Source organism: Quercus lobata, chromosome 2 (genome assembly GCF_001633185.2).
Source record: "Quercus lobata isolate SW786 chromosome 2, ValleyOak3.0 Primary Assembly, whole genome shotgun sequence".
Classification (NCBI taxonomy): domain Eukaryota; kingdom Viridiplantae; phylum Streptophyta; class Magnoliopsida; order Fagales; family Fagaceae; genus Quercus; species Quercus lobata.
The window spans coordinates 32,856,638-32,879,840 of NC_044905.1; the positions used below are offsets into that span (position 1 = coordinate 32,856,638).

The 23,203-nt window shown below is 34.2% G+C and overlaps 1 protein-coding gene across 1 annotated transcript; it reads left to right on the top strand.

Annotated features, from left to right (window-relative positions):
* The first annotated feature begins 3,927 nt into the window (after positions 1-3,927).
* LOC115963285 lies at positions 3,928-7,518 on the top strand. Its single transcript, XM_031082242.1, has 4 exons — positions 3,928-4,851; positions 5,338-5,466; positions 6,805-6,920; positions 7,275-7,518. Exons 1-4 carry the CDS (start codon positions 3,928-3,930, stop codon positions 7,516-7,518), a joined length of 1,413 nt encoding a protein of 470 aa, XP_030938102.1.
* Positions 7,519-23,203: the final 15,685 nt, after the last annotated feature.

Here is a 23,203-nt window from a genome sequence, read left to right on the forward strand (position 1 = left end):
ATCATTCTAGCCTCTTCTCCTTCCCTCTCTCATTGTCATACCTTGAGAGGAGATTTGTACCTAAACACAACCCACACCTATTCAGAGTGTAGAGAGTGTTTTGGAGTTCAAGAAGTTTTGGGGATTTGCCAAAAGAAGCCGGTAAGGCTTGGCGGATGCAATCGGGCATATTGCGGGATCCAGAAAACTAGAGAAGACAGGACTTCGTTAAGTCAATTGGTAGCAGGAGCTTGGAGGGCTCAAGTACATAGGGTAGACTAGGCTTGGAGGGTCTTTTGTTATTCATGTACTCCAACTTATTCTCTAGTGGATCAATTTACCACTTGGAGGGCGGCAGAGAGGTTTTTCGTCAAGTTCTTCGGTTTCCTCTTCGATAACACATCAGCGTGTTATCTTGTGTTTACATTCTTCTTCCCTACTCTTTTAGCTTTTATTTTAATGCTATGATTTGATGAATATGACTTAGAGTAGTTATATTGTTTATCCGCTCACATTTACTCTATTCTGCACTTAGTTTAAGTTAGAGTAAAATCAACTGAGCCATAATTTTTATTTAGGGGTCTAAACAACTCATGTTTTCACACAAATTCAAGCTTTCATTATTTAATTGTTTTCAATACTTGTAGCATTATATATTGTGATGTTGATAATTGGTTTTGTGGTGGGTTGTTGTGTTGGAGCAAGCTGGTGGCTTGCATGGTGTTATAAGGTGGTTTAAATTCATATTAGGAATTTTTTTTTTTTTTTTGGGAATTGTAAATGGATATTGTTGAAGTATATGTGATGGATATTATTTAATTGTTTTCAATACTTGTAAGAATTATATATTGCTTTGTTGAAAATTGGTATTGTGGTGGGTTGTTGTGTTGGACTAAGCGGGTGGCTTGCATGGTGATATAAAGTGGTTCAATATTATATTGGGAGTGTTTCTTATTTTTTTGGAATTGTGAATGAATATGTTGAGTTACTTTTGTATGATTATATTAACGTTTTTTTCAATACTTCCATCGACGCTTCGGCCGCGAATAGCTAGAAAACCACCGTCGGGCCTTCGTTCGACCACCCACCGTCGCAACGCTCTCGCGTGCGTGGGGCCCATTGGAGGCCCCTCTCGATGATGGCATGTGACAATCACACCGGAAGGGGCAAGCAAGTATATATATACATACGTCATGCACAATACAAGCACATAGAGCAGGAAAGTAATGCCTACATGCCTAAAGCATGGCCCAAAATATAGGTGCAGGAAAGTAAATGGGGTTGCCATACTTTAGAGATGAGGACGAATGGTAAATGGCATGATATACCTAATACAACCTATCTAAGAGAGAAATGAGGGAGGAAAGAAGGGAGTTTAAAGGAGTACATAACCAAATGGGAGAGGCTAGACCCCTAAATCTACTAAACATAGCCGCTTGGCTTACATCCACATGCTTGCATCCTTGCCCTTTTTGCTTATGCCAAGGAGACTGTGCCCTAACTCTATGTGTCCTTACTCCACGTGTGTACATGCAAAGGCAAGACAAGAAACTAGCAGACAAGTAATGGAAGGAAAAGATGCAAAGAGCATATGAAAGAGGCATAAGCATGATAGACATGCAAGCAAAGAAAAAAGAAAGCAGAAAAACAAGCAAGAAGGTAAACAAGCAAGAAAGCAAACAAAAGGTGGTATCTGTGAGGGACAAATGTAGGTTTGGATCGAATGTCAATAACTTCATTGTGTTGAAGCATGGACGACACACTAGCAAGCAAGTCCCATGCATAGACATGTGAGTAAGCATGTAAATATGTATAGAAAGCCAATGGGTAGCACAAACAAGCATGGTAAGCATAGCATCGTGCGGAGCGGAAAAGGGAAGGGTATGCACAGAGCAACCTGGCATCCAGAGATACCTCCCAAATGGTTACATTCAAACAAGGCCTCATGGGAGTCGGATGTAACTACACCAGGTCAAGCCTATGGAGGGCGCCAAACATGGCAAAGCCTAGAATTAGAGAGGCTAACACAAGCATAAAGCATAGAAGCAAGCAAGCATAGACATGCAAATAGGATGATCCAAACCCTTTGATGTGGGCCTTGGTGTATGGACGATGACAAAGACCATAGGGTCTAGATAGGGTCCTAACCATTAGGCCACAACATAAGAAAATGCGATAAAAGGAACAAAATGGCTATAATAGCACATGGTATGACAAACAAGGTCTAGGCCTAAACACATAAACTTGGTGTGAAGCATGCAAGCACATAGATGATGGCATAAAGCACGTAGAGAACCTCAATCTAAGCAAGTAAACACACCGATCTACACATATAAGCATAGAAATATGCATGTAGGCATGTGAATGTACATCTAAGCATGTGGGTGTAATCATAAAAGCATGGAAGAACACGAATCCAAACATACAAACATGTGAAGCCATAAACATAGGCATCGGAGCATAGAACATTCATACAAACATGTAGATCTAAGTAAGGCATAGCCGAAGACATAATATCAAGCATGTGAACATATAGACCCAAACATCAACACATATAAGAGAAAGGATCTAACATAGAAAACATGACACAAAGCATAAAACATGTAAGAAAAGGGTAACTAACATGTAAGCAAACATGGAAGCACATGGAAATAAACCAAGAACAAGCTAGAAGCAAGGTGAACAAGCAACATGCTAGATAAAGCAATAAATCATGTTATTAAAGCAAGAGAAAGCAGGACATGCTAGGGAAAGATTTAGAGAGCTAGGGGGTGTGGATAGTAGCTAAAAAGCTACATCCGCACCCCTAAACCCCAAATCCAAGATAAAAATCCAAGGAGAAGAAGATTGGGTATAAGAACAATACCTTGTATTTTTGGTGAAGATAGAAGAATTAAGAGGCTTTAATGTGTTTTTTGTATTTGGAAGAGATGAGAAAAGCTCAGAATTCATCCAAGCAGAGAGCACGTAACCAGGAAGTCTCTCCTTTTTTTGGTCTGGAGGTGCCTAAGGCCTTTTATAGCCCTGGCACAGATTATAAGGCGGTGGCCCTTCAAGGACCGCCACCTTCAAGTTGTCTTGGATAAGTTTGATCTTGACACTCTTGGAAAGATCTTGACTTCCTATTTCTAAAAAGGTATGGAACTCAAAAGTCCAATGGTCGAATCAATAGTTATGGCTCTAGGAAGTTAGTGGTGCATCGATTGGTGTGTTAACTCGGTTTTCATGATATCTCGGCCGTTATAACTCCGATTTCAACCCATGAATAGTCGTTGGACTAAGGATTTGATAATCTTCGTAATGGCATTGGTTTCAACCTGTTCTGACGGTCGGATCAAAATTAGAGTTTCTGGGGCCCACTAAGAGTAAACTCCAGGTCAAACTTGGTCAAAGTTGCCAAAAATCTCCAAAAAGCTCGGGTTTGATGTAAAACTATGAAAAGTGTTGTTTTAAGGGTATTTTGACTTTACTTGACTTTTGGTTAACCCAGGGTTATCCAGGAGCATTTCGGTCATTTTAGCTGAAAAATGCACTTTGGGAGCTTTGGTGTCCAAACGAGTTGTGCCACGTCATTCTAGATGTTCTCATGGCCCCATGGAGAGAAAATAATATTTTTGGATTTTTCGGCACGCAAAATTTGGGTGGAAAAAATACGGTATCAATAGCTTGAAAAGATTTTATATTGTGATGTTGATAATTGGTATTGTGGTGGGTTGTTGTGTTGGAGTAAGTTGGTGGCTTGCATGGTGTTATAAGGTGGTATAAATTGATATTGGAAGCGTTTGATTTTGCAATGTATATTTGTTTAAGTATTAATATAGACTTGTTTATTCATGAATGGAATAGAACTTTATCTAAATAGCTTATAGACTTAGATGTTAGAATACATTATGCATGAGTTGTCCATATTTTGCTAAAGTAACATTCACATTGCAATTGTAGTCAAACATGGATAAAAGTTGGATGACAATAGGTAAGACACTTGATGGCAGATTAAGTCATCCATATATTGAAGGGGTCAATGAATTTATTAATTTTGCAAGGGCGATTGTGGACTTGAGTGCTAATATTTCGTGCCCGTGTATTCCTTATGTGAATTGCTATCGACAATCTCTTCATACTGTGCGTATCCATTTGCTTCATCGTGGGATTATGCAATCTTACACTAAATGGTATAATCATGGAGAACCTTGTGTATTGAACAAGAACATTCATGATAATGAAATGTTAGATGGTGATCATATGGATGGTATCGTTGCCTTGGTAGGTGATCGAATTAGAAGGGAACCAAGAAATGCAACCCAAGATGAGGAAGTGCGTAATTTTGACAAATCTGAGGAAGATACAAAGCGTGAGTTGTATCCGAGTTACACTGATTATACTATCTTGAAGTTTGTTATTGAGATATTGAATGTAAATATAATAACCAACTTGAGTAATAAGGGACTTGATATGATGCAAGAATTGCTGATAAAGGTTTTGCTGAAAGGTAACTTGGTTCTGAGGTCAACTTATGAAGCAAATAAGATATTACGTGACTTGGGCATGTCATACGAGCATATAGATGCATGCAAAAATGATTGTGCACTATTTTGGAAGGAAAATGAAAACCTTGATAAATGTTCGGTGTGTGAGGTGCCTAGGTACAAGGATATACGTGCCCAAGGTAAGAAGATTCCTCATAAGGTATTGCGTTACTTCCCGTTGACACTGAGACTGAGGAGATTGTACATGTCAGGCCAAAGAGCTAACGACATGAGATGGTATATAGACAAATGTGTGGATAATGGGATAATGAGGCATCTGGCTGATAATGAGGAGTGGAAGGAGTTTGATTTACAACATCCTAATTTTGCCCTCGAACCTTGCAATGTAAGGTTGGGGTTGGCTACAGATGGATTCAAACATTTTAGGAATATGAACAATAACTATAGTATGTGACCTGTCATACTTATCCTTTATAACCTACCGCCTTGGTTGGTTATGAAGAAGCTATATTTTTTGTTGTCCTTCCTTATTCATGGTCCCCATCAACCGGGAAATGAGATTGATATTTACTTGAAACCGTTGGTTGACGAGTTGAAGGAGTTGTGGGAAGAAGGTGCAGAAACTTATGATACTTATAGTAAAGAGCATTTTCAGATGCGTGCAATTTTGTTGTGGACAATACATGACTATCTTAGATTTGGTAACATGTCTGGGTGGAGGACAAAGGGCTATCATTCTTGTTACACTTGCAACGTTGAACCATATTCAAAAGCTTTGAAAAGTAAAATTGGATTCATTAACCATCGAGCTTATTTACCTATGGAACATCGTTGGTGACTTAGTCTGTTGCATAATGGTTTATCGGAGAAGCAAAAGAGATCTTTGGAGTTATCAGTGGGAAAGATACAAGAGCAGCTAGATAGAATGCCTAATATAATTTTAGGAAAGCATCCAAGTAACAAGAAGAGACAACTTATTGGGGAGCCAAATTGGTCATTGGTAAGTATTTTGTACTAGCTACCATAATAGAAAAATAAGAAGCTTAAGCACAACATTGATGTTATGCATGTGGAGAAGAACATTATTGAGAGTACTTATGGTGCTTTCTTGGGCATTGAGGGGAAAAACAAGGACATTGACAAGGCACAAATAGACTTGCAAAATATGAATTTTAGACATGCGTTGCATTTTAAATAACGTCCTGATGGATCATATGATAAGCCTCGGGCTTTCTTTTCATTAAACCATGATGAAAGGGATGGTTTTTATGACTTTTGAAATTAGTCAAGTATTCAAATGGCTATGCAACCAACATATCAAGGTCAGTGAATGTAAAAAATGGTAGATTATCTAGTTTGAAAAGCCACGTCTATCATGTGCTATTACAACGAATTCTTCCAATTGGGTTGTGAGGGTTTGTAGATAAAGACATTATTATTATATTGTTTGAGTTGGGTAGCTTCTTCTAAGACTTATGCTCAAGGACCCTAAAACGGAGTGAATTGGAGAAACTAGAAGAACGTATAGTTCTTATACTATGCAAGCTTGAGAGGATCTTTTCTCTAGCATTCTTTGATGTTATGGTCCACCTTGTTGTTCACTTGCCTTGAGAGGCAATTCTAGAAGGCTCGGTACAATATCAGTGAATGTACCCAATTGAAAGGTAATTAGATCCTTTAATGCATCCATCAATTGTATATTTCCCATATGGTATAAAATCATATACTTCAAATATTTTTTCCTCATAGGTACCTTGGAAAATTGAAAAAATACATTTTCAACCGAGCTTGACCAGAATGTTCGATTGCAAAGGCTTACATTCTTAAAGAATGTATTAACAACTAGTTTTTCTATATTGATGGGATCGAAATTGTGCATAATTGAAGGCAAAAATATGAAAATTTTGGTGAATCTAATGAAGGATTGATAGTTTTTTCACAAACTACCCGGCCTACAGGTGGTAGGCGAAATGATGGCAACTTGTCTCGTGCATTGCTTGATACTACTCATTGGTACTTGTTGTATAATTGTCTTGAGCTAGAGCCTTATTCAAAGTATGTGATTTCATATGCATATATTGTTTGATCAAGTTTTGAATATTATCTGTAATGCTTAGTTGAATATAAATCACCTTATTTCTAATAGTAAACACAGAAGCACATTGCATAATTCTACTAGAGAAGCCATAATTGAAATACAATGACAAGAGTTTCCTAAGTGGTTGAAAGAACGTGTAAGACATTTGAAATTTAATCACACATTAATAAAAATTAAACATTTAAATAGTTTTGTCATTACTTATTACTAATTAATGTCACTTGTTGTATGTCATTATAGATGAATAGATTGAAAGTTAACGAGTTATCAAAAGCTACTAAACAGTTATGGTCATTAGCAAATGGTCCTAAGCTGCATGTGAAGGAGTACACAGTTTGTATGGTTAATGGTGTAAAGTTCCATACAAGGGACCCAGACAATTGCCATGTAACCCAAAATAGTGGTGTATGTATCAAAGGGGACCATGAGGGAAAAATTCACGACTTCTATGGTTATATGTGCAAAATTTGAGAATTAGAGTATATGTTTCACCATAAAGTTGTTTTGTTTCAGTGTGAATAGTACAATACTAGTAGTAGTGGTTGAGGGAGAACGATAAGAACCGATGCACACTACACAAGCATTGCTGTTACAAGTCGGTGGTATCAAAATGATCTTTTTATACTTCCTAGTCAAGCGAAACAAGTTTTCTACTTTCAAAATACCAAATTGGGTGAATCTTGGAAAATTGTGCAATGCATCCAACATAGAGGAGTTTTTGATGTCTCGGAAGTTGGAGGTGGAGAATCCAATGATAATACAGAAGATAGTGATGCATTCCAACGAGAAACGATTGTTGATGTTGTTCCTTATAATGTTGAAGACAATATTGAGTATTGTATGGGTGATGTTGAAACTGAAGTTGTTCTTGAAGGTGGAACTTCAAGAGATGCTAATCAAAATGAAAAGCATGACATACCTGATATTGATCTTGATATGGATTATGATATGTAGAGTTCATAACAATTGTCTTAAATGTTTTATGCTTGTCTTAATCTTTATAGGTAATGATGTGGGTTATGATGAGTCATCAAAGTAGCAATTGTTTTAAAGTTTTGTGCTTATCTTGAACTTGATATCGATATTGATGTGGTCATTTGTTGTGTTGAGTTAGTAGCAATTGTGTTAAAATTTTGCATTTGTGAATTGCTTGATATGGACAATGGTGTGGACTATGATATGAATAGTTAGTAGTAATTTCTTAAAGTTTTGTACTTATCTTGAACTGGATATGGATATTGATGTGATCATTTGTTGTGTTGAGTTAGTAGCAATTGTATTAAAATTTTGCACTTGTGAATTGCTTGATATGGATAATGGTGTGGACTATGATATGTAAAGTTAGTAGCAATTTCTTAAAGTTTTGTATTTATCTTGAACTTGATATGGATATTGACGTGGTCATTTGTTGTGTTGAGTTAGTAACAATTGTGTTAAAAATTTGCACTTGTGAATTGCTTGATATGGATAATGGTGTAGATTATTATATGTAAAGTTAGTAGCAATTATACTTATCTTTTATGTTAATACATAGTTTCAAAAAATGTCCAAAAATGCCAAATACACTCATAATATATTGAAGTATGAGATGACAAGATTGGATAGAATGAGGCAAAATCAAGAGAGAATTGATGCTTTGGGATTGAAGCACATCTCAACTTTTCTAAAGGATTCTGCTTAGTCCAATTGTGCAAAAGGGAAAAGAAATAGAGCTAATGTTGTGATAGATGATGATGATTATGTACCACCTATTGGTGATGATGACAATGATGATGAGTCATCTAATTCTTTAATCCACAAGGTACTATAAATGTAATGTATTGTTTGCTACAATAGATGTTATTTTTATTAGATAATAACTTTGTTGTTCCATTATTTGTAATAACTTTGTTGTTCCATTATATGTATGTTTGTTAGTTATAGATGACATTAGGACGACTTACACGCTCGCAAGGTGAGGCATCTTTCCCAGTGGTCCAATCTACTGTTCAATCTATGGGAACACCTCCTGAAGCAAATCCTCCCATCCAAAGTTCTTCTAGTGTGGAGGCGTAGCCTACTGGCATATTAACTAGCACAACTGGTAATTACATAGAACATACTTAATTACAACTGCACCCTGTCTTTACTATTGAGATTATACTTCACTTAATTTAGCTATAATGTACATGGGATGTATAATTTTTTAACATTGATAATGTCCAAATAGGGTCTACTAGCAGAAATACCCATGAACAATTAGTGGTATAACAGTATGGGCACTTGTTGAGAAAAGTGGTAAGCTGCAAGTATGTATAGTTGCAAAGTATGATGCTCATGTTCGGAAGAATGCATATAAGCTTGTCAATGAAATTGGCATACAAGTGCAAAGTAATATGTCTAGTTACAACGTGAAAAATTGGAAAAGTGTTGATGCTACTACTAGAGATGTGGTGCTTCAAAATATCGTAGTAAATTTACATTGATAACATCTAACTCATCTTTGTTGCCATTAAGCATATTAAATTCATATAATAATATTTTTATAAGACATATACACTTCATTTCATAGGACTAGTTTGAGCTATAAGGAGATTCTAACTTGGTAACAAAATCATTAAATACAAAATGTGGAAGATTATTGAGTAGCAACTCCAACAAGTTGCATCAGGCTTATAAAAAGATCGTAAATTCTCATGGTGCTGACTATGCAAGAAGCCACCTACAAAAGAATGCCACATTTGAGTAGTGGACTGGACTCATTGATGGCAAATGGACCAACAAGGAATGGCTGGTAAATTATTTATACGTTTATTATTATTATCCAATGTTTATTATATTATGTTATCAAATGATTAGATTAATACTTAGATGAAGTAAATGTATACTGTAAGATTCATGATCTAATAAATATCTTGAATGTTCTTTATTAATAAAAATCAGCAAAAAACTCTAAAAATAGGAAAAAAACTTCAGGCAAACATAGATGCAGGACAGAGGCAATTGCTATTAGGGTAGATGAGGAGGTGCGTGTTTTTTCATTTTCTTAAACCTTAGTATATTACATGTTGTGATTAATTAGCTATATCTATCTAACACTAAAATGTTAATTAATCAGACAAATAATAATGGAGGTCAAGTTCCTGAATTGGCCAAAATCTTCAAAGATATTCATTTTAATCCAAAGAAAAATATGTGGTTACACCCTGAGGATGAAGCGACATATGTTTGTGTATCACTCCATCCCTATCATGTTTGTAATATTAATGTTGTGATTATTTGTTTCTTTCTCTCTTTCAAATGATAGGAAACTATTATCAAAGTGCAAGAGGACCATTGTCAAGATCCTGATGCAATTTCCCTTACACAAGAGGAGATATCAAACTTGGTTTTTAAGAAAAAATTTGGTATTGTAAAAGGACTTGGTATGAGACCTTCCTCTTCTCTAATAATAACTGCCTCATCTAGTTCCTCGGTGGAATATATCCATCGTCTAGAAAGTGAGATAATTGAGCTTAAAGAGGCAAGAGCTAGGGACCAAGAGACACAAGCTAAGCAAGAAGAGGTCCAAAAAAATATTCTTAAATTTTTGAGGCGTAAGGGTTATGATGACACTCTTACCTATGGGGGTGGTTCGTCTTCAAGTTAAAAGACTTATTGGTTAGTACTTTATTTTAGCAATTGAGCTACACTACATGGTGTGACTACTTTTTTTTAATGCATTATTTGAAACTAATTGTATTACATTACACTTGAAAATCTATATTTGCTTTCTATAGCTTATACATTAGGAGTCATGATTTTAATTTATTGGTGTGGCTACGCTTAATGCATTGTTAGAAATGTTTCTTATAACATAGTTAATGTTGCATTACTTGAAGACAATTGAGGACATCTTCTTTGGGTCCTAATTATATTATGCTACACCTTTTGTATTGTTATAAAACATCTTGTGTTATTGTATTTGTTGCAAACAATTATTGTATGGATGGATTGAATTGGATACTTGTTTTATTTTTTACTTGTGAAATGTATGGATCATTTTCTTATAAATGTGGTGTTGAAATAAATGTGTTATTCAAATGTGAGGTTTTAATAATGTAATGATAGGTTACAGGTTAATATCAAAGACATGAAAAAAATAAAAACAGAAAATTAGTTTTAGCGACGAATTTTTCCGTCACCAAATATAGCAACAAAAAACTGTTTTAGTGATGAAATATTTCTTCGCTAAATGTAGCCGAATTTTTTAAGAAATAGTTTTAGTGACAAAAATTTACGTCACTATGTGTGCCTGGATTTTAAAAATAGTTTTAGTGTCGAACTTTTTCGTCACTATATGTACTTGAAAATAGTTTTAGTGACGAAAGTTTTCGTCACTAAATATGATTTAATAAACTAAAGTTTTTTTGGTGACAAAATATTTTCGTTACTAAATAGTGTTTTTAGTGAGGAAAACATTTAGCGACGAAATGTTTTCGTCGCTAAAAGTTTTTTATTTATTTTAAACTAATTGAACCTTTAGTGACGAAATTTTTCATCGCTAAGACCTTTAGTGATGGGGTATTAGCAACGAAATGAGTTTCGTCACTAATTAGTAAATTTCGTCACTAAAGGTCCTTGACAACGAAAAACTAGACTTTTAGTGACAAATATTTTCATCACTGAAAATAAATTTTGTTGTAGTAAGTCTACACTACTCTCTCCATTCAAACTGATAATAATATTTTTTTTTTTTTTTGAGCTTGTATTTGTAAAGTGCCTATCACATTAAGGGTGCGTGGTGGTTAAAAGAAAAGAAATAATTTTAAAAGGCATAATTTTATGTAATATTTATGACAAATTTTACGCAATAATTATGATAATATTAAAAGGCTCATTTAATAAGGTAATACTAGTAAAAAAGCCACCCTTTTGGAAAGAAACATGGTAAGATAATACCGTTTAAGGAATAATGTATAGGCTCGTTTAATTTAATATGGTTGATTTTTTTAAGAAGGCAATGGGTCCGTTTGGATTGAGCTTATTTTTGCTGAAACTGAAAACACTGTAGCAAAATAATTTTTAAATGTGTGAATAGTGTCGTGGGACCCATTTTTAATGAAAAAGTTGCTAAAAAGTGAAATTTGTGGGTTTATGAACAGTGCACGAGTGCATTGTTCACGGTTGACTTGGTCAAATAGTGCGGCTGGGGAAAAAAAAAAAATCAGAAAATGCAGCCCAGGATTCAGCAGAAAACGCTGAATCCAAATGGGCACAATAAGGTCAAATTAAGTGTATTGAGTCTATTGACTATTGAGGGTTGAATGGAGATATAAATGTATAGGGAGAAGGTGAGAAACCAAAAGCTAAAGAAGAGAGTATATATTTGTTATTTTATAAGGGGGATGAACCTCTATATATTAGGAAAAACGTATGTGGAATACAATAAAGATATTTTAAACTTGTGTTATTTTATAAGGAAAGTTAAAATGATACATGACAATAAGTTATGATTTTTTTTTTTTTTGAGAAAGATAACAAAGTTATGATTGATAGAATATAAAGTGAAATACAAAAGGTAGGATAGAGGATTTAAATTTGAGAAATGTTACGTTCGCAACACTTTCACAACAAATTTTAAGCGATAGGTTGTTATTGGCAGATATGGGTGGATAAAAAGTAATTTAAGTTGTGAATTCAAATTAGAACCAATAACAACTTACTATTTATGATTTGTTATGAAAGTTTTGTAAAAATGTTGTAAACTTAACATTTCAATCTATATTTCTATAGTTGTACATCTCACTCACTATTTTACATTGATGTAATATACACTCTCAATTGGGTTATATATATATATATATATATATATAACTTCTACATCTTTCTTTTTTTGACAAATTAGGGTGTCCAGATATCTTCAAGTATTTGATTACTCTTGGGTGTATGCAATTCTCTCGTCCCACACACCAGATTATTACAGAGAGGAATTCCCTTGGGGTGGCCCCAAGATGTTGGCAAGAGGTTTCAAACCTAGGATTTCATAGATATCATGAGGCCTTAGGAACCACTAAGCAACCCCTTAGAGTTACTTCTACTCTTTCTGAAGTGAGAGAAAAAGGAAAGACCCACTACATTGTTCATGATAGTCATCGTTTGAGTCCTAAAAAATTCTCTTGGAAGAGTTTCGAACTTACTCTTGTTGAATAAGCGCAGGAAGTACATGCTAAAGTTTTAAGTTTTAACACATGAAAGATGAAATATGTTCGATATACTCTCTATCTGTCCTTTTTTTTTTTTGGATATGCCTGTTAATAAGTCCTAAATGGCACAAAAGAGATTCAAGTAACTAAGAGGTATTGTGCAATTAGTTGGTATTGAAAACATACGAGTCAACTAGGCAATTTGGAAAAGAGATGGTTGAATCAACATAAATGTTCTCAAAGTTCTATTTTTCCCCTCCCAATATTCACAGGATAATACGAATGTTTTAATTAAATTACAATAAATGGTAGTTCTCAGTACCTATGAGACTTATGATATCTGAGGTTCAAAATTTCTAATCAGTATTTTGGGACCACTATACAAAATTTTTCTTTATATTTTACCTGTTATTTGTGGGATAGGGATCATACACTTGTGGGAGATTGATTATGTGCTCAAAGCCTCAAAGAGTTCTCAACACCTACATTGATGTATCACAAATCAGTAAAATATAATTTAAACATTAATTTATTAAGTGTTTGAAGTCTATTAATTACATTTATTACACAACAGTATTTAAGCTTTATATAGTAACCTGGGATCTAATTCGGTTATTCCTTTAATAATTATGCTTATTAATTGCTTGTACCATTGAACATACATTAGTTGGTCAGAGGTGATGGGTGTATAGTCAATGAGTACGCCATTCAATTTGTCCTCTTAGCTCATGGTGTAAAATCTTTTTCTTATTTGTATGTGTGACATTTTGTTATTACTAGTTTTGAAGCACGTGCAAGACACATGTAAATTAATTTTAGAGAATATTAATAATAAATAAAATTATGATTCTCTCATATCATTTTTAATTAAAAATTAATTTCTCTATATCATTTAGAATGAACACTAATAATTTATATACAATAGTAACTTGGTGTGCATGAGTGATTAATATTACAAACATAAACAAAAATCTACAATTCCTACAACATGTAATAGTGACCAAATATAATACCTCTAAGCAAAATTTAATCTAAAGATGCTATCATTGCTGCTGGAGTGGTAGCGACCATTTCTATGATCACGATCGGCTTCTCTCCGGTGTATGAATAACCCTTCATGCGTACAAACCTTTGTCTGAATTCTACACAATGGGCTTACTTGAATTCCACACAATGGGTGTAAAACTTGCTTCAATAAAAGTTAAATTTCTTTAAATAAAATGTTTAGTGAAGTGCTTAAATGCAAAATCAGCTAGATCTATTACTTGTATTTATCAAATGATATTGTCATGGTATTGCCTAAAACTGATTGCCTTGATCCTTAAATACGAAAATGCAAAAAAAATGTGTAAGGTTTCATCAACAAAAGCAATTACAAGTAAACATAATTATCGTTGGCACAAGAAATATAATATTTAAAAGTAAACAACAATTCTATTAAAGAGAAATATTGGGTTCACAACACTTTCACAGTATTTTTATAACAAATCCTTGACGACAGACAATTATTGGTGGGTAAAAAAGTGATGTTAGAGGTGGGCCCAAACAATCTAACTCGTTAGCTACTTTATCAACTACAAAACGCAATGGTATATACTAATTTAACAAATAATGATGGAAGAAAATAAAAATAAGAATAAAAATAAAAATACCTTCAATGTTGAAACAAATGAGTTAGCTGAACGCAAGAGAGACAAACAATTGAGAGTAGTGAGTGAGCACGAGAGGTTGTCGAAGTTTCAAAGGAAGTACCAAAATGCCAAGACCAAGAAACTTTAAGTTTATGTAATTTATAAATGCTTTTAAGGCTAAAAAGGTGAGTTCATAACCTATTGCACCGCACACTTTTGTCTGTATATTGACAAAGAAATATAATCTAACAATAAATTTTTCAAATTTATATTCAATAAAATAAATATTAAGAGAAGTTGTGTTTGGTTTCAAGTCAAAAAAATAAAAAAAAATAAAAAAAATAAAAAAAAATCAGACAAAATAAAACCATCTTCCTTGGGATCATTGGGATTTAGGAGTCGTTGGAGTAAGTATGAGACCAAAAAGACCAGAAAACTTCACAATGCTTTGTACTATACATATACTTGGGGGTAATAAAGTAATTACAATCCTATTAGTTAAACTATTCACTTGTCAAATCACGTCTAGTCACCCATTTATTTACACTAATATAATCCACTCACTCTTCACATTCTCTCTCCCTCCTCTCACAATATCACTGAACTCTCTCTCTTTCTAGTTTCTATCCGTAAAATAGTAAAAAAATCTTAGTGGTATTGACTGAGTAACAAAACTAGAATGACTCAGACAAAACCGCCATCTATGTGCAAAACAATACCACTCAAAATCTCCTCTATTTTATACATAAATTATAGAAAATGTTAGATATTAGTTTGTAATTCATTATTGTAGTTTGTAGTGTAAAGATAGTAGTGTAAAGTTTGTACATGAAGATGAAGTACAAGTCGTTTATGTATTAGTTAGTTAGGCTATATATAGTTTTACTATATAGAAGAGTTAGAAGTAGTTGACAGATGGCTTTATTTCATTGGTTAGTTGGTTAGTTGGTTATGTGTTTAGTCTTTCCCTCAAATCTGTTTCCTATATAAGAAACAGAGTCTATTTATTTGATCAATGAGAATTCAATGCATATTCAGATAACTCTCTCCCTTCTTCATCTCTGATCTGATGACTCCATTGATGAAGCTTGTTACATGCATGAATTCTAACATAGTATTGTGGATATCTCATTTTGCAACCCGCATTTAACCTCACATGGAGGGTAAAAGGGTAATTTTACCTTGAATATATGCATCTTAATTCTGGTCACTAGATCCTTATCTCACTTCAACAAAACGATTTTGATGTCGTAATGATCAAATTGATTGGTTATAAGCCCTAATCGGACCATCAGATTAAAAATTATCATCACATCAAGTTTTAATGACCGAAATGCATTATCACATATCTGTTGACACCCAATTTTGCAACCTACATTTAGCCTCATATGGAGGGTAAAAAGGTAATTTTTCCTTAGAAATATGCATCTTAATTCTAGTCACTAGATCCTTAATCTCACTTCACCAAAATGATCTTGATATTGTAACGATCAAATTGATTGGTTATAAGCCCTAATCGAATCATCAGATTGAAAGTTATCATCAAATCAAGTTTTAACGGCTAACATACATCATCACAAATTGAGTCCGACTATATGTGATTATGAATAATTGATTCCAATTGGTTATAATTATAATCAATTTGAGATTAATGATGTGTCATAATTTGATTGGTTATGACTACATTTTATGGTAAGGTTGCACACACCTAATTAATTAGATAATTAAACATTAATTATTCAATGAGTAATTTGTGCAATTATCTTTTAATTAGAGTAAATTTGGAACCAATTAAATTTGAAATGGGAGTCATTGGAGCCATTTAATGTTCTTTGGGAGCTGATTTGGGACCTATTAATGTTAATTGTGCTGAAACCATTTTCTAATAAACGACATCTGCTCACCATTTCATCGATATCTCTCAGAATATTTTGAATTTGTGAATGAGGTTAATTTTTCCAGAAACTAGACATCCGACGCTTCAATTTAAGTATAAAAAAAAAGATAATTCCGGTCAGAATTGAGTCAGATATGATTTTTCGAAATTGGTTCTACAAGTTGTTATAATAGCTACAGGAAAACCGAATTTTGACTTGCTCCTCACTCCCACCAATCTTTCCATTTAATGTACCAGATTTTCCCAAAGGCTAAAATGAGGTCTAGGTTCATAATTCTTTGTCAATCCTCATTAAATGACCTCCCATTTATATTTCCTCAACCACTACTATATAAACCCACCTCTCATCCATTCCAAGACACACAAAAACCCCATTTCTTTCCCTCTCTTGAGTTCTAGTGAAGTTGAGTAGTCTTGTTATATCTTGGTCTTCTTGAGACTCAAGGTATTAAGTGAGACTCACTCTTCCTCTTCTAACTCTTCTTTTCCTCCACCCTTAGGACCTCTACCAAGAGTCTTCTCCTCCACCATATGGATCTTGCATGAAGGTATAATCCCTTTTCTTAACTTGTTTTTGTGTTGCCATGATGAGAATTTAGGATTAAAACATGATAGTAACTATTTAAATTCTCTTGAATATGTTTGAATGTTCTTAAATGTTTTTATGTGTTTTTCATATGTTCTTGGTTGTTCATCACATGTTCATGCATAACACTAGTTTCGATCTTAAATCCACATAAAAAACATGAAAAAGATGTTTGTTTGATAATTCTTTTAAATTCTTGAATCTTGGATATCACCATCTACACACATTCACTAGAATTTATTTTTCAATCCAAATGAAATGCTTAATAAATTGAATTAGGGTTTATCACATGCATATACTTTAAATTCAACATGCAAATTGATTAATAATATATTGGATGATGTAATATGAATGTTGGCCACTATAGTCTAGAAGACCGGTTCCACCAGGCAAGATGGGTGCCTAATACCTTCTCACCTTGTAACATAACCTCTGAACTTAGATCAAGGGTTGATAGACCAATGTTTATCCTTGTAATTTTCAATTTCTAGATTGTAACTAGGAAATAAAGTTATGTACTTTATCTTAGATTGTATCTAAGACCAAAGACATGTAATTTTCCTATGATCAATGTAAATTCAATTGAAAATTAATAAAATGAGGAATTTTTCAATTTTGATTTTCTTTTTTATCTCAATAATTAAATAAGTGGCGACTCCATTGTAAAACCCTTAATCTAAGGGGGGGTGGACATATAACTAGTCGAACCTCCATTTTGAGAGGCAATAACATGACTCCACCTATTCACGTGGGTCTGGCCCAACATCCTAGAAATGGGCCAGGGGCGTGATCTCTCACAGTGGTGACTCCACTGGGGACATTGAGAGCTAGACTTCAATTAGGTTATGGTGGCCAACCATGTCATTGTTTGTTTATTGTTTTTTGTATATAATATGTCTAATATGTCATTATATTGCGTGTAATGCATCATTTGCTTGAATGAAATTTATTTTATTTGTGTGCTAGCTTGGAAGCTCGGTAGTATTAGCCATGGATTGTGGTCTTCCTGAGACTCACATACCCAGCAGTAAACCTACCACCCACTGCGACAGGGATCGTCTTGGTTATGCTATAGTGGTTTATAGGGACAAACTGTACCGTTCGGACTAACGTGGCGCTCTTGGCGTCACAAGTTTAGAGGTACAATGTCCTAGCTTATGGGGACCTTTAACCTACCTTCTACCCATGTTGTAACGACCCATAGAACCTACCTTTAGGTCGGTCCATGTAAATTGCATTGCATTATGTATGTGGTTGGCCGTTGTTTAAACCATGATGAGCCCAAGTCCAACACTTGAGCCCATCATAATTGCTTGAATCATGTATGCTACAAATGAATTCAAGCCCAAAAGCCTATGATTGAACTTTACTGGGTATAGAACCCAAAATTGTTTCTTGAATCATTCTAAGTCCAACACTTGAGCCCATTGAAAGTGTATACGCATGACCAACATCAAAGGCCAAAAGCTCACAAGATGCATGCCTTCCAAGTGTAAGGTTCAAGCCTTCCAAAAGATCTTAATCAAGGTTCAAGCCATTTCAAGCAAATACCAAAAGATCATAATCAAGGCTAAAGCTTTCCAAGTGCAAGCCCAAGCCATTTCATCGTAATCAAGGTTCAATCATATCCAGTCTCAAGCATCCTAAATGGGCCAAGAAGAAGCAAGTGGCCCAACTTTGCCTCACTCCACATTTGGTTTGCAACATCATGGTTAAGCTTAAAGTTTGTTTGTTTATTCCATGTTTCTATGTTTTTTTGAATTCTAAAGATCCATGTAGCATTTTATGTACTTTGTTCATGTATATATTTAAAAAAAAAAAAAAAAAAAAAAATCAAGATTCCCAAATCTTCCAAAAAAAAAAAAAAATTTCAAATGAGAAAGTGTTTGGACTAGGGGCATTGGGTCTTTGAGTCATTTAAAAAAACATCTTTGAACTAGGACCATTGAACTTCCAAGTGACTTTTTCAAAAAGACAATTTTTTTTCTTTCAAGATTAAGAAAAAAAAAAGAAAGAAAGAAAAAAAAAAAGAAGAAGAAGAAGAAGAAGAATTCTCCTTTTCAAAATGGTACATGAGGATCCCTTGGACAAAACATTTTCTAAATCTTCATGTTTGAAGGCTTGAGCAATCAACTTATACCAAGGAATGGTTAATTTCATTAGATTCATGTAAAGACTTTTGCTACTTGATTTAGAATATAAGAAGAAATGGTCTTAAAAAGCAATCAAAAAGAATCCATGTATCGGAAAATCCCAAGAATCCATGCCCTTGATCCAATTTTCAAAAGTCTTTTGTTTCACATCATTAGAGCATTTGTACATTTTCTTTTAAGATGAATTTATTAAAAGAGCTTGAATCACTATGCCTACAAGCAAGCATTACTAGGGATAGAAGGCCATCTTTGGTTAAACCAAATTATTTCCTATTACCTAGAATGTTCATCGTCCATTGCTAGCCCATTTGAGCCTTCAAACATTTAGCCTTTTTTGCATGAACCCACTAAATCTAAACTTGGGTTGGGAAAAATTCAAAGTATGCATGCTTAAATCTCATGTTGAGGAGGGGTCAACCTTGTAGCTTTGAAGCTAATTGATAAAGCTCTCCTAGAAGACATGAAAGACAAGTAGAGAATTCATTAAGCTAAAGATAAGAGATCATCAAAGAAAAATGAGTTTTCACTCAATCAAGGAAAGAGAAATGAAATTCCATCAATGTGAGAGAAAACAAAATGTGCATCAAGTTTGACGAACCTAAAATTCATCATGCCAAGAAGAGTAGAAGGTTCATCCAAAAGAAAGCTTATCAAAAAAAGGAAAAGATTCATCAAGCACAGAAAGGTGCAAGTGCATTAAGGCAAGAAAGAAGTCTAGAGAGTGCATCAAAATGACCAAAAATCATTAAGCTGAGAAATACAAGGAGGGCAAAAGGTCCCCAAAATTTCATTCAATCAAGAGATTAAAGAAAAAAAGAAAAAGAAAAAAAAAGCCCACTAGGCTGAAAACCCAAAGGGGCAGTCTAGGTAAAAGTTAGGGCCAAAGAAAAGAAGAAGAAGAAAAGAAAAAAATTGGAAGATCCTATCAAGTTGGAAACTTGAAGATGCAACCTAAAAAGAGAATAATTTTACAAGATAAAAGTCTAGAGGTATGATTCAAGAGGAATGAGCATAAAAATGATTGTTGATACAAGTGACCAATGAAGACTAGTGAGAAGATGACAAAGAAGAAATGAGAAAACTCCTCCAATACTTGATTTTTGAGTAATGCATACTTGGGGGAACCATCATAGGGAATTTTGAGCCTTTTATATCTTTCATTTCATAACCCAAACCCAGCCTACATTACAACCCATGAGTAAAGACCTCCTTTTAGTGTTGCTAGTTGTAGGCACATCTAAAGCTCTAATATTATTTTCTCTTGAATTAAAAAGGAAAAAATGCTTAAGATTTTCAAACCCCACTGGATGATATGTTGAAGGACAAAACTTCTCAAATTCTTAAATCCCCAAATGGCTCAAAAGAACTTTCAAACTTGGAGCACTCTCCTTGTTTGCACCCAATAATGTGATTCCTATATAGTATCACATTTTATTTCTTGATTGCCTTTGAAGACATAATCTGACAATATTCAAAAGAAAGAAGCAAATTTTGATTACATGAGTTTAATGATCTTGATCCTTCATAATCAAAGAGATTTGTTTGGTTCTTAAATACTATGATTTTCTAAAATGGTTGTTCAAAGGATCACATCTTGTTCCCAAAAAAAAAAAAAAATGGAAATTTTTTTTTTTCAAAAAAAAAAAAAAAAAAGGTGAATCTCATTTCAAAAAAAAAAAAAAAAAAAAAAAAAAAAAAATCTTTTCCAAAATCCAATTATCTTGAACTACGTCTTGACCTGATCTTCTATGAAAGAGGTACGTAGGCAGCCTCTCAAAGGCCTGGTTTCAATCACCCAAACAACTTTAGGGCTAGAAGTCAAAACAATGTGATAAAATTGTTTGGATGCATGTTAGGCTGAGCCCATTTGTTTTGCATTAAGCATGCTTAAACTTGGGGCATTGGCCTATTTATATTGTATGCGAATATGTCCTTCTCGCATGAAAGCAAGTTTTCATTTGAGGCATCAATCCATTTTTTGTAAGCATGTCTACACTAATGGCAATGGCCAAAAATGTTTTCATGATAACTGGTTTCTAACAAGTTAGAGAAAGAAAGCCATTTTGCAGGAACCAATGATGACGGACCGTGATCTTCTTTCATGTTCCCCAATGGTCGCAACATCAAATGAACTTAGCTTCAATCTAAGCATGGAATATGCCTCAAAGTAGGGGCATTGGGTAAGTATTTCCAATTCATTTCAATGAATAAATCCATTGTTAATTGAAATTATCTTTTTGCAGGAATTAAGCAAGGACTTATCCAGCAATCTGCATCAACTTCCAGCCAAAGTTGTTCTCATTCAAAGGATAGGTTTTTTTTTTTAAAAAAAAAAAAAATTCATCATGAATAAATCTTCATCACTTTTACTCCATCTTCATCTTCATCTTCTTCACTTTTTGATAATGAAAAAATCTTCAAATCTCAAAAAAAAAAAAAAAAAAAAAGATTTCTATATCTTTCAAAAAAAAAAAAAAAAAGAGAGGGAAGAAAAGAAAAGGGGGAATTTTCAAAAAAGCCTTGGGACTAGGGGCATTGGGCTCATACTTCTTACATTGCTTTAAAAAAAAAAGGGATTTTCAAAAAAGCCTTGGGACTGGGGGCATTGGGCTCGTACTTCTTAGGTTGCTTTCAAAAAAAAAAAAAAAATTTATCAGTCAAAATTTTCAATTCCTTCAAAAAATTCAAGATTTCCAATTTTTTTTTTTTTTTTTTTTTTTTTTTTAAATCTTCATTAAATTCTTCTTCAGGAATAGAAAGCTATGATCCTTTTCCATATTCTCCAGTAGTGCAAAATCAAGTCAATTGTCCACCCTCAGCATTCATCGAAGCATGGAATATGTCCCAAACTAGGGGCATTCGCCATGTATGCCAAATTATTTTCAATTAATAACTCTGTTACTAATTGAAAATATTTATTTTGCAAGTACTAGGGTAAAAGGCCCACGCATATCGGCATGAATAATACCTTCCAAAAATCCTTGGTCCTCTGAAAACATGAGTTAGGGTCCAGAACCTTTGGTCCTCTGAAAACATGAGCCAAAGTCCAAAAAACCCTTGGTCTTCCGAAAACATGAGCCAAAACCCAAAAATCCTAGGTCCTCTGAAAACACGAGCCAGGATCCAAAACCTTTGGTCCTCTGAAAACATAAGCTAAAGCCCAAAAATCCTAGGTCCTCTGAAAACATGAGCCAGGATCTAGAACCTTTGGTCCTCTGAAAACATAAGCCAAAGCCCAAAAAACCCTTTGTCCTCTGAAAACATGAGCCAAGATTCAAAAATCCTAGGTCCTCTAAAAACATGAGCCAGGATCCAGAACCTTTGGTCCTCTGAAAACATGAGCCAAAGCCTAAAAAACCATTGGTCCTCTAAAAATATGAGCCAAGATCAAAACATCCTAGGTCCTTTGAAAACATGAACCAGGATCCAAAACCTTTGGTCCTCTAAAAACATGAGCCAAAGCCCAAAAAACCCTTGGTCCTGTGAAAACATGAACTAAGATCTAGAACCTTTGGTCCTCTAAAAACATGAGCCAAAGCTCAAAAATCCTAGGTCCTTTGAAAACATGAGATAGGATCCACAATCTTTAATCCTCTGAAAATATGAGCCAAAGCCCAAAAAATCCTAGGTCTTCTGAAAACATGAGCCAGGATCTAGAACCTTTGGTCCTTTGAAAACATGAGCCAAAGCCTAAAAAAACCCTTGGTCCTCTAAAAACATAAGCCAAGATCCAAAACCTTTGGTCCTCTATAAACATGAGCCAAAGCCCAAAAATCCTTGGTCCTCTGAAAACATGAGCTAGGATCCTTGGTCCTCCATATTTTCTTGACCTTAGGTAAGCATGTCTTGTACTTATTCAAAAAAAAAAAAAAAAATTGCATGCATGAACTACGTTTGGACTTGATCCTTCCACCAAGAGGTATGCAGGCAATCTCCCTCGAGATTCGATCCACATTTTGATCCGCAACATGACTGTCTGCATTTTCATCTACATGCATCATACATTCACCACGGTTAAATACTAATTGCAAAGTTAGGCATCTCTTTCATACATTGACATTCGCTTTTCAAGCTCTGCCAATAAGGGGCATTCTGTTGACACCTCATTTTGCAACCTGCATTTAACCTCACATGGAGGGTAAAAAGGTAGTTTTGCCTTGGAAATATGCATCTTAATTCTGGTTACTAGATCCTTAATCTCACTTCAC

Coding starts and splice junctions, on each gene's coding strand:
- LOC115963285 (XM_031082242.1), top strand. CDS start 3,928: ATGGATAAAAGTTGGATGACAATAGGTAAGACACTTGATGGCAGATTA. Junction 5,467..6,804: donor GGGAGCCAAATTGGTCATTG/GTAAGTATTTTG, acceptor ATGTCATTATAG/ATGAATAGATTGAAAGTTAA. Junction 6,921..7,274: donor TGTATGGTTAATGGTGTAAA/GTTCCATACAAG, acceptor CATCCAACATAG/AGGAGTTTTTGATGTCTCGG.